Genomic DNA, 13,131 nt, shown 5'->3' with positions numbered 1-13,131 from the left:
TCTCCACATGGGATCCGAACCCTCGGCGGGAGCGCCGCCGCACTCCCAAGTGGCGCACTCTCCAGTGTGCCACTGGGCCGGGCCTGGAGTATGTTTTTATAGCAGCCATAGAAAAATGAATACAGTGATATTAGTAAAATCTTTGGCTGTCACTAGGCCTTAGTTTCCCCATGAATTCCAAGAAAAGATTGGATGATGTCTAATACACTTAAATGCTAATTATCAACTGTTATGAAAGTATTTCATTATTTTAACTGTTAATGAAGTTGTACTGATGTGCATGTCAGGTGACTATCAGCTCTAGGTGAAAAACAAAAGATCTTCGCTTTGGAGTTTGGATCTTTGAGACCCTGACTTGAGGATCCTTGAGACCTTGGAGGAATGAAAAATTAGTTGTAAGCTGATTGAAGAGCCCTTGTTAAAAGATCAAGTAGTGAGGCCCTGCCATTATCCTTACCTAGCCCAATGCCCATCTCTTTAGGAGAGCTGGCTAAGGTCATGATCCTATTTCTATTCTTGTTCAGAGTATTTGAAAGGTATATTATTGTGGCAACAGCAAACAAGCCAAAAACACATTTACCACTCCCCTTAATTTCACTCTGACTTTGCTCATCCCTGGATCTATAGCTCTCCCCCTCTCCCACCTCACTCATCTCCAGGGCCCTTCACCACTGCCTGGCATATAGCAGGTAACGGTTTGAAGAGTTGGATGCTGTAGAATAGTTTGTACAGTGGTAAGTCTCAGTTTCAAAGCTCAGAGCCAAGAAGAAAGGATAGAAGTCCTGATGTTGCCCTTACCTGGCCCAGCACTGGTCTCCCCACGGTAGCCATCCACTTCAGTGGTCCAGTCCCAATATGAGTTCACTGTAGACATTGCTATGACAGCAGGAAATTAGGGTCAAAGGGCTCTCTTCCCGCCAGGAGCTGTGAAGTGAGAGATGGCTGCAAAACTTGGCGCCCTTCTCTGAGCATCTGTGCTGGGCTTTCCAGATGGCCTGGCATCTTAGTTTCTCACTGTTGGGGATGGGAAGAAGGTTCATAGAGGGGAGGTGATATACCCAGAGTCACACAGAAAGTCATACTAGGAATAGAACAGAAGTTACAGTGTTATTTTTTCCTGCATTTTTCCAATAGGAGTGTTCTCTCTCTTTCCTTTTGTGTCAGAAGTTTCCACAAAGAAGAGTATATATTCATGATTCTACTCCTTAACTAACATTAACTCCTTGCTCCCTTTCTTTTGTTTTTATTCCTTTATTGTCATGTTCTCTCTGAGGAACCTAGTGACCTCTTATTCCCCATCCAGTGTCATTGGGGATCCTCCTTAGGCTTCCATGACACCATTTCAGATCTCTTCGACTGTCACAGAACCCTAGAAAAAAATCACCTTCCAAAAGGGATTGCAAGGTTGTAGTTACCTCAGTCTTGGTCTTGAGTGGCTTTGGGAAGTCTGCAAAGAATACGGAGCCCAGTCAAGGACCCTGGTATGCTTGGGTGAACAGTAGAATGCCCTAGGGAAATTGAGAAGTAAGTAAAGGCCAGTCGGGTCTATACCTGGACCTGTCTCAACATTTTCCTCATGATGTTGAGAAGTTCCGTGTTGCCTGTTTGGTAAGAATAGAAAGCTCTGTGACCTTTTAACTTACCCTAATCCCATCATCCCTCCCCAGCTCACAGGTAGTCTTCAAAATAAAACCTCATTCCAGGTGTTGAAGTGAGCAGGACAGACTTTGATTGTTAATTATCATTATTTGACCTGTCTGGTGGTTCCCTGAAAGACTTGACTAAAAAGTCTTGTTTTGTTAGTCACCCAGTGCCAAAAGCCTCTCCGGAGGGATGGGAGAGCATTTGCCACACAGCTGCCTAAGGCAGTGGATAACAATTGGGGGAAACAAGAGAATAACCAAAAGAGCTCAGAAGGAAAAATGGAGGAATACGATGTTTATAGGGACTTTGAAAAACTCCAACACATTCCTAGGGAATCTAGAAGGACACACACATGCATAGAGCTGTATGCCTGCTCAAGAAAGATGTGAGAAAGCTATACAGCCCTACCTCTGACTGGCCTTGAGGCTCCATATAAGCAGAAAGTGAAGGCTATGGCACAGTTGTAAACTGCCCTGCTAAGTGTTGAAGATGTGGCTCAGCAAGAAGCACAGCTTTTTATTAAAGACTACAAGATTTACTGGTTCCAGACATTTAAGGAAATATCTATCCAATCATTAACTGACCACTAAGCTAACTGAGTAAAGACTTCAATGGTCATCCATGATAAAGAATACAGAAGGCTATCCAGAATTAATTCAGAAAAGTCATTAAACAAACAGACAAACAAACAAAGAAAACAACTACTACAACAAGCAGTGCCAACAACAAGCTCTGGGGAGAGAGAGAATTAGATTTCCAGAGCTGCCACAATATATTATTTTAAAAGCTCAGCTTTCAACAAAAAGATATGAGACATGCAAAAAAATTAAAAAGTATATCCCATAACAGGTAAACAAATTAATCAATAGAAACTGTACCTGAGGAAGCACAGATATTTGATTTACTAGACAAAACAATTTAAGCTATTTTTTTAGTTCAAAAAACTAAAGGAAAACATGTCCAAATAACTAAAAAAACCCAAAAAATGAGCACAATTCAAACCAAATAGAGAATATCAATAAAGAGACTGATAGTTTAAAAAAGAACCAAATAGAACTACTGAAGTTGAAAAGTGCAATAATCGAAAGAAAAACTTCATTAGAGGGGAGAAAAATCCACCAGAGAAGATTTGAGCAGGAAGAATAAAGAATCATGAACTTGGTAATATGATAATTGAAATTATCCAGTTAGAAGAATAGAAACATGAATGTAAAAATATGAACAAAACCCCAGAGACCTGTGAGACATCATAAACAGGAGAGGAGAGAGAGAAAGGGGGCAGACAGAATATTTGAAGAAATAATGTCAAAAACATTCCAATTTCATGAATAACAATAATCTGCAAATACCAGAAGCTCAACAAACTTCTAGTAGTATAAGCTCAAAAACTTCTACAACTAGGCACATCATAATCAAAAAGCCAAAGCCAAAGAGAGAATATTGAAAACATCAAGAGAGAAGCAGCTTACCATATACAGGGGATTCTCAATAAGATTAATGGCTAATTTCTCATCAGAAACAATGGAGGCTAGAAGGCAATGCAATTATAGGTTCAAAGTGCTGAGACAAAAATCTTATCAATCAATAATTCTATATTCAGCAAAAATACCCTTTAAAAACAAAGGGACTATTGAGACATTCCAAGATAAACAATAACTGAGTTTATCACTAACAGTTCTGACCTACAAGAAATATTAAAGAGCATTCTTCAGGCTGAAATAAAAGGTCACTTGAGAGTAACTCTAATCAACAGGAAGAAACAAAAAGGCACTACAAAAGATAACTACATAAGCCAATACGGAGTGTAGATGTATTTTTTTGTTTTTAAATCCTTTTCACTCCTATTTGATTTAAAAGACACTGCATAAATCAATAATTATAAATTGAAGGCTATACAGCCCTACCTCTGGTGTAGGTGTGTTTATAATATTTAAAAATTTAATTTGTTACAATAATAGCATTAAAAGAGGGGGAATGTAGCTATATAAAAACAAATTAGTATATACTATTGAAATTAAGTTAGTATAAATCCAATATTGATGAGGATGCAGAGAATAAGGAACTCTCCATTGCTGGTGGGAATGTAAAGTGGTACGGCCACTGCAGAAAACATTATGGAGGTTCCTCAGAGAACTGAAAATAGATCTACCCTACATCCTAGCTATCCCACTATTGGGTATATTTCCAAAGGAAATGAAATCAGTATATCAAAAAGACACCTGCACTCCCATGTTCATCACAGCACTATTTGCAAAAGTCAAGAGATGAAATCAACCTAACTGCCCATCAGCAGATGAATGGATGAAAAAACTGTGGCATATACACACAATGGAATACTACTCAGCTATAAAAAATGATATCCGATCATTTGCAGCAACACGAGTGGAACTGGAAGCAATCATGTTAAGTGAAGTAAGTCAGGCACAAAAAGACAAATACTGCATGATATCACTCATATGTGGAATCTTAAAAAAAAAGTGGTTCTCGAGTAGCAGACTAATGGGTTTCTATGCTATCTAACCTAAGTGAATTATTGTACAGTGTATTCAGGTATTGAAACAACATGCTGCATCCACAAATATGTACAAATAAATGTTAAAATATTTTGAACAAAAAATAAGAATTAATGGTAATCCCCAGGGCAACCACCAAGAAAATAAATCAGAACATACAGTGAAATAAACAACTAAGGAATTACATGGTACACTAGAAAATAACAGAAAAGATGGCAGAATGTAAAAACAGAGAAATAAGGAAGGCATAAGATATATAGAAAAAAATAGCAAACTTATAGACATAAATCCTACCTTATCAGTAATTTCTTTAAATGTAAATGGATTAAACTCTCAAATTTAAAGACAGTGACTGGCAGTACAGATTTAAAAAAGAAAAACAATCTAACTGTGCTATGCACACTTAGGGTTCAAAGACACAAATAGTTTCAAATTAAAAGGATGGGAAAAGATAAACCATGTGAACAGAAACCAAAATAGAGCTGGAGTGGCTCTACTAATATCTGATAAAGTAGACTTTAAGGTAAAGACAGTTACCAGAAGCAAATAAGGACATTTTATAATTATTAGAAAAAAATCAATCCATAAGAAGATACTTAAATTATAAACAGATATGCTCCTAACAACAGGGTCATATAATATGTGAAGCAAAAACAGATGGCCTCAAAAGGAGAAATAGACATTTTAACAATAATAGTTTGAGACTTCAATATCACACTTTCGGTTATGGTTAGAATAACTAAACAAACTTGAACAAAACTATTAATCAACTATACCTAACATATATAAAAAACACTCCACACAACAGTAGCAGGATATACATTATTCTCAAGTGCACATGGAAAATTATCCAGAGTAGACCATACATTAGGCCATAAAACACATTTCAGTAAATCTGAAAGAACTTAAATAATACAAAGTATATTCTGCAAACACAATGAAATTAAATTAGAAATAAATAACAAAAATTAATTTCTGAAAAGGAAATAAAATACCTGAGAAAACAGACCTTTAACAAATAAAAAGATTGGAATTGTAATCAAACAACTACCCATAAAGAAAAGGTCAGGCCCAGGTGGCTTCACTGGTGAATTCTATTAAACACTTAAAGAAAAATTAATTCAAATTCTTCAAAAATTATTTTAAAAAATTGGTGATGTAATATTTTCCAACCCACTATATGAGACCAGTATTACCCTGATACAAAAGCAGGCAAAGCCATCAAAGCTAAGAACCAATATCCCTTATGAATATATATGCAGACATCTTTTAAAAAATACTAGCATACAAAATCCAGCAGTATAGTAAAAGGATTATACACCATGACCAAGTGAGATTTATCTCATTATTATGAGGTTGAATCAACATGCAAAAATGAGCAAATGTAATAAACGCTATTAATAGAACAAAGGGAGAAAAGCACACAATTATCTCAATAGACACGGAGAAAATATTTGACACAATCCAGCACTCATAACCTTAAAAAAAAAAATTATACACACTGCAAATAGAAGAAACTTTCTCAACCTGATAAATGGTGCCTACAAAAATATCCACAGTTAACATAAAACATAATGGTGAAAGACTGAATGCTTTTCCTGTAAGATCAGGAACAAGACAAGAATGTCCACTCTTGCCATGTTTATTTACCATTGTATTGGAGGTACTATCCAGGGAAATTATGCAAATTAAATAAGTAAGTAAGTAAACAACTAAATAAATAAACAAATAGAAACTATCCAGACCGTTAAGGAAGAAATAAAACTACCTCTATTTTCAGATGTGATCATATATAGAAAATTCTTATAAATGCACAAGTAATAGAACCAATAAATGAATTCAGCATGGTTGCAGGATACAAAAATCAGTTTTATTTTTATCCATTAGCAGTGAACAAACCAAAAATGATATTAAGAAAACAGTTACTTCACACCAGCATAAAAATAATACAACATTTAGAAACAAATTAAACCAATTAAGAGTCCAGAAATAAACCTGTATATCATTGGTCATAGATTTTCAACCAGGCTGCCAAACCATTCAGTGGGAAAGCATAATCTCTTCAGGTAATGACACTGGACAACTGGATAGTCACATGGAAAAGAATAAAATTGGGCCCCTGCCTCATACCATGTAGAAAAATTAACTCAACATGAATCAAAGACCTAAATGTAAGAGCTAAAACTATAAAACCCTGAAAAGAAAATATAGTGGTGAATCTTCATAAACCTGGGTTTGGCAACATATTCCTAGATATGACACCAAAACCAAAAGTATCAAAAGAAAAGATAACCTATACTTTATCGAAACTAAAAACTTTTGTGCCTCAAAGGACACTATCAAGAAAGTAAAAAGACAACATATAGAATGGGAGAAAATATTTGCAAATAATATATCTGATAAGAATCTAGTGTCTGAAATATATTAAAAACTCTTGTAACTAGACAACAGAAAGGCAACCAATCCAATTTAAAAATGGGTAGGTATTTGAATAGGCAGTTCTCCAAAGACGGCATATAAATGGCCAATAAGCACATGAAAAGATGCTCATCATCATTAGCTATTAAGGACATGTAAATCATAACCACAGTGAGCTTCCACTTCACACCCACTAGGATGGCTGTAATTAAAACAAAACAAAACAAACAACCACACACACACACACACACACACACAAAACAGAAAATAACAAGTATTAGTGAGGATGTGGAGAAATTGCAACCCTCATATATTGCTGGTGGGAAGGTAAAATTATGTAGCTACATTGGGAAAGAGTTTGGTACTTCCTCAAAATGTTAAATATAGAGTTACTATATGACCTAGCCATTTCACTCTTAGTCATATACCTAAAGGAATGTACTTCCATACAAAAAACTTTTACATGATTGTTCATAGCAGCATTATTCACGGTGGCCAAAATGTAGATACAGCCCAAATGTCCTATAACTGATGAAAAGATAAATAAATATATATATCGTAGCAATGAAATATTACTTGGCAATAAAAATAAATGAAGTACCAATACATGCTATGACATGGCTGAATCTTGAAAACATTGTGCTAAGTGAAAGAAAACAGGCACAAAAGATCACATATGGTATGATTCAATTTATGTGAAATATTCAGAATAGGAAAATCCATAGAGACTGCAAGAATATTAGTGTTTTCTAGGGTTTAGGAGTATGAGGAAATGGAAGTGATGCTTAATAGGCATGGGATTTCCTTTTGGGGTGATTGAAATGTTCTGGAATTTGGTAATGGTGACTATTGTACAACTATATGAACCACTGAATTGTATACTCTAAAATGTGAAATTTTTTATTATGTGAAATATATCTCAATACAAAAATAAGATGTCACTGAAAGGTCAATGGAATTTCTTTAGGGTGAGAAGGAAGAAAAACATTGCAGGTAGAGGGAACAGCATGCTGTTTCAGATGTAGAAATATTAGAAGATAAGGCTGTATATGAAGGCTGGGACAGACTAAAAGAATTTGGGCTTTTGTTCTTTGGGTGGAAGGATCCACAGCAAGTAACAAAGAGTTTTTGAGGAAGGAAGTAAACATTGCTCAGTCTAAGTTTTAGGAAAATAATTCTGACAATGGTGTGGTGGAATTTTTGAAGGTGAGAGAGAGGCATATTTTGTCTATTCATTAACAAATGCTGTACTCATTTAGCTTGTCCTATGTGCTAAATACTTTTCTGGGCTCCAGAAAATAGCTATGAGGTAGAGAGGTAGAATTCTGCACTCTTGGATTTTATAATCTAGTGACATACAATAGATTGTCAATAAATGCTGAATAAATTGATGGTTTGGTGAGAATGGATGGCTGTGGGAAGACCATTTAGAACACTATTGAAACTGTTCAGAAAAAAAAAAAGAAGATAAAACCATGAGGATGTGGAAATAAAAAAGAGGAGCTTAATAAAAGATCTGATTCAGCAGTTGAATTTTCAGCACGTGGTGATCTTTGTGATTATTTGACCATGAGAGGTAAAGGAGAAGGGGTCAGAGATATTGCTGTGTCTTCTAACAGGTTTGAGGACCAGTTTTGGTGGGTAAATGGTAAGTTCAGTTTTGGAAAAGCTGAGATTAGTGTCCAGAAAATAACTAGACATTGGGATCTAGCACTCAGAAGAGAAATTAGGAATAAAATATGGTTTGACAATCATCAGCCTAGAGGTGATGTTTGAAGCCACAGAAGGAGGCAAAATCCATTGATACTATAGAGATATACAAAGAGGAGAATATGTGCTAAGTCTTTCTCAACACTTAACAATTAAGCAGAATGAAAGAAGAGGCAGCAAGGAGTCTGAGAAGGATCAGTCAGAGAGGTTTTAGGAGGACTAAAAGAAAGTGGTGTGATTGATAGCCGTGGTTGAAAGAGTTTCAAGGAGAAAGGAATGGCCAACAGAGTCAGCTGCTACAGAGATGTTGGAAAGGATGGGTACAAATGTAAAGGTCTTGGGCTTTGGTGATTTGGAGGTCAATGATGAGATCAGTTTACAAAGTTATGCTGTGGTGAACTGGGAGGTACAGCTGGTGGGAGATACCTTCTTTGGAAGGTTGGTAGTAACCATAGGAGAAATGGCATGGAGATGGAAAGATTTTTTTAAAATAACATATATACTAAGCTTGCATATATACATATACATTATACATGTGTACATATATTTGGCTTATATATATGCACGTACAGTGGATAGAGCAGGGCATTAGAGTAGCTGAGGCTAAGAGTTCAGGAGAAAGGGTTTGCTGTGGAGAGGAACAAAGCATTTGTTACTCTAAGCCAAGAAGAAGTGGGTAGGGAAATGTCAAGGTGGACAGGAGGGTAGTTAATAGAATTCTGAAGAGAGCCTGGTATTCTCAGAGAAGGAGGAGGTGATCTCATCTTCTGGGAGCAAGGGCCCCCAAATCGGTGGAAATGTTCTGAATAGGTGCTATAAGGAATTAAACAAAGATAAGCAAATGGATTTAAAAACAGCGTGGAGACAGGAAGTGGATATCTCAGAGTGTGAAAGCAAGGTAGGGCCAATGCATATCTGTGTTTTGTTTTGTCAGCAGAGTTTAGCAGTCCAAGAGCATGAGCAAAGGCCTGGCCTACAGGGCCATTCCAGAACTGATGAACAGCACAGAGGGTGAGGTGGAAGGGTTAAGGGTTGAGAGCTCTGTAGGGTAGAGGTAAAACAGGGGCCAGACTTATGGGACCAGGTTGGGGTGGAGAGATAGGCAGAGGAAGCCAAGAGAGAGTAGCTTGGCTCAGAGAGCTGGGAAGGGTGGAAGGCTGAGAGTAACTTCTCAGAGTCTCAGTTTCCTTATCTGTCAGTAGGGGGCAATGGCAAACACTGCCTAACAGCATTGTTGTGATAAGCATTGTTTTAGTCCGTTTTGTGTTGCTATAGCAGAATACCTGTAACTGGGTAATTTATAAAGAAGAGAGGTTTATTAGGCTTACGATTCTGGGACAGCTGCATCTGGCACGGGCCTCAGGCTGCTTCTACTCATGGTGGAAAGTGGCAGGCAGCCAGTGGGTACGAGCAGATCACATGGTGAGAGAGGAAGCAAGAGAGAGAGAGAGGAGTTGCCAGGGTCCTATAAACAACAAGCTCTCACAGGAACTAATCGAGTGAGAACTCACTCATTACTCTCCCCTCCCCCAGGGAGAGCATTAATCCATTCATGAGGTATCCACCCCCATGACTCAATCAGTTTCCAGCACTGCCACATTGGAGATCAAATTTCCACGTGAGTTTTGGAGGGGACAACACATCCAAACTCCATCAAGCATCAACCATGATAAAGAATAGAGGCTGGTTAGCTGTGAGCAAATTCCTGTCCAAATGGTCTAGGAGCTAACTCACAGAAAGGCAAGAATGTTCAGTTTGTTTCTTTATAAGTACATGTTCTTGGGATTTCTGGTCATGCCCTGTCCTTGCTGCTTGAGCAGACTGTCAGTTCTCAGAGAACTGGGGTACTGTCTATGTAACTCTCTTAGGGTGGACCGTCCTTGTTTTCCCCAAAACTAATAGATCAGGATCTACATAACACACATCTGTACTACAATCCAACTTTGGGAAACAAATCCCTCCAGGCAAACATGGAAGTCTCAAACCGACATCAGTCTCATCGAAGTGGTGATAGACAATTTTCTCACTCTCCTTATACAGAGCCATTCTCAAAGTATATTAATTTTCATGTGACTCAGAGAAATTCTCTAAAAGCAGTTAGTTCCTGACAGCCTTGTTGGAGAAAATGTCTTCCCTTCCAAAGCGTTATCTTGGAAAGCAAGAAAAATCATCTGGACATATCCCTGCTGGGCTCTTCATTTAAATCCCAGCCTATAGTCTTTATGTGCATAGTTTGTAGTACTCCCATAACAGTTCTATAAGAAATAGATTAACCACAGCCCATCTCCATGGAAACCCCAACCAGAATTTGCATTTGTCTTTAGGAAGAATGGGGGGAAATCAAAAGAAAATATGTAGAGATCTGGGCTTTAATTTCATAAAGCAAACCTTATCGAACAAACAAAAAAAATCAATAACCAACCAACAAATGAATAAACAAATAAAGTGAACAAACTAATAAAACACAATAGCTTCCAAAAGGTTCCCAGGATCTGATATAGTTAACACCATGAGAGACAATTGGACATAGTGGAAAGAGAATCTAAATGCAAATCCAGATTTGCACTTCCCTGCTGTGAACGCATAAATAAGAAGATTCCCCTTTCTGACTCTCCATTTCCTCTTCTGTAAAATGAATAATTATAGCAATCTCATGGGACAGTTCTGAGAGATTCAATGAGAAAATGTGTCAATTTCTTATGCTTTGTACCTGGCAAATATGAGGTACCTAGTAAATATCACTTTTTCCTTTACCATCTTTATCTACTTAACCTGTAACATGTCAGGCATTGTCTCTAGCTCTGTTGTCTCCAGTCCTGATTTTGTGTGTGTGTGTGTGTGTGTGTGTGTGTGTGTGTGTGATTGTACAACCATTGCCTACTAACCACCCCAATCCCCCAACCCTTCTCTGGCATAAGAGAACTATTCTGAGGTATCTCTTGTTCAAGATGGTCTGTTATGATTCTCACCATGAGAGAGGGCTGCTCACCTTTGATCACTGCACTGCTTGGAGCCAACCCAGTCTTTGACAGTACAGAAATAGGATCCTGAGTTGGTTACCACTGCAGGCTTGAAAAGTAAGGTATTCAAGGCTACTACTTTGATGATTATTAGTTGGTTATTAGTTTGTTCCTTGTACCAAACATAACTGATGGGGGGAGAACCCTGAGCCTGGCTAATACTGAAGGCTAATACTCATTCCTTGGGACAGTGTGAAGCCATAACTGTTGCCAGTTGTCACCATGGGCTTGGAGACGGAGACTGCATAAGAAAGACAAGAGAGAAGGCTCTGAAAAGTCATAAAGATGTGGGGATACAAGGCTGACTCATCCCTGTTGGGCATAAGGGCATGTATATATATGCAACTGTATCTAAAGGGTGATCCTGACTTCGGAGTGAAGAAAGGAAAAGGGCAATACAAATAAAAATAGCCTCCTTTGGTGGATGAGGTCTTTTTCACATTATCTGAGGTTTTGGGTTAACTGGAGTTAACAATCAATGGACTTTAAAAAAATAATGTAGTTTTTTTAGGTTCAGGTAGAGGTTTTAGATCATCTGCAGTTTTGGACTACCATGGCCAGACCTTTGTAAAATTGTCAAGCCAGCAAAGCTTATTTTGATTAACCCCTACCTCCCTTTCCCCAGAGATTCTCTGTCAGTATCTATCTACTCTCCAATATTCTGATCAGATATGCCAATTTTTATGAGTTTTAAGGTCCATAACCCAAGGAGGGCATCCAGGTCATAAATGCTGAAATTTCTGGGACACTTGAAGAGATAGAAATTTGAAGGCCAGGAACGCTTCCCAACACTTAAATTCTGCCATGGGGTTGATGACCCTGAGGATCATGTGCCAGTCCTCTGATTAGCACATATAACTGAAGAGAGCCTATGTACAGATAATCAAAGGTCTCTGGGTTTCTCAGGGGTTTCTAGGATTACAGTCCTCTATTTGGACTTTGCCTATCAATGCTTTCCTACCCCCACAGTAACTCACGTTTCTCAACACGGAGCTCAGTGATCTTATCTCTCACCACTTGGTTGCCATTAGGGGTCTGCCAGATGACTTCACATGTGTAGTGGCTCTTGTCATCCATCTCCAGGGTACTCAGTTGGAGGGACACATCTCCTGGAACCTCATGATTCACGTGTAAGTGATGTCAGTACTTTGCCTGTTGGATATGGTCTCCAGAGGAGTCACGTAGGAAAATGTTGACTGGGTCTGAGCCACGTTGTACCAGCCATTTCACCAAGACTTGGGTGTAACCTTGCAGGGGACCATAGGTGCAGGGAATATTTACATCCCCTTTCCAGCGCCCTGTCACACTCTGGTGCTTCCAGTATGGGATGGCCTAAAGAAGGAGAACAGAGTAAGGAACATAGGTGGCATACCCACCTGGGAGCTAGAGTGACACTGGCAGTCTTCAAGAGGTTTCTGAGAAACATCCCTCAACTTTCTTTCATCACACTTTCATGTTCTCTGTGCCATTTTCTTCTCTGCCAACCTTCCCATTAATCATAACCAGTCCTCAGAAGGAAAGCCCTTAATATTGTTTAGCTCTTTTGAGTTCCATGTCCTTCTCATGTCACTGCCTTGCTATGAGGTGACCCTTGGTAAGTCACATACCACCATGAAGGGCCTATTTTCTTCATATATAATGTGGAGAGTTTTGGGATGGAGTGGTCTCTAGGGACTATACTAACTTTGATGTTCTGCAAGTTCGTGAAAAAAATTTTTCTTTTGACATTTTCCAAAAGAGGTACGGGATCAAAACTGCTGAGCAGTTGGGTCTGAGCTATTTCATTTTGTAAAAATATGCACCTGAGGAAATGTGGTAACAAGTCC

At 38.2% G+C, this 13,131-nt stretch overlaps 1 protein-coding gene across 1 annotated transcript in view; it reads right to left on the bottom strand.

Moving 5' to 3' along the window:
* VSIG4 (V-set and immunoglobulin domain containing 4) overlaps window positions 1-12,637 on the bottom strand; it is a gene marked incomplete at its 5' end in the record, with an annotated part of 17,298 nt that extends 4,661 nt beyond the window's left edge. The window contains 3 exon segments of the mRNA XM_008588008.1: window positions 799-876; window positions 1,385-1,447; window positions 12,283-12,637. Coding sequence (XP_008586230.1) covers window positions 799-876; window positions 1,385-1,447; window positions 12,283-12,637 — 496 coding nt within the window.
* Between the last annotated feature and the right edge of the window lie 494 nt (window positions 12,638-13,131).

Source organism: Galeopterus variegatus, unplaced genomic scaffold, assembly GCF_000696425.1.
Source record: "Galeopterus variegatus unplaced genomic scaffold, G_variegatus-3.0.2 Scaffold4626, whole genome shotgun sequence".
NCBI lineage: Eukaryota > Metazoa > Chordata > Mammalia > Dermoptera > Cynocephalidae > Galeopterus > Galeopterus variegatus.
Note: the sequence above shows the minus strand (reverse complement) of the source record. Positions and strands in the feature narration are given on the sequence as shown.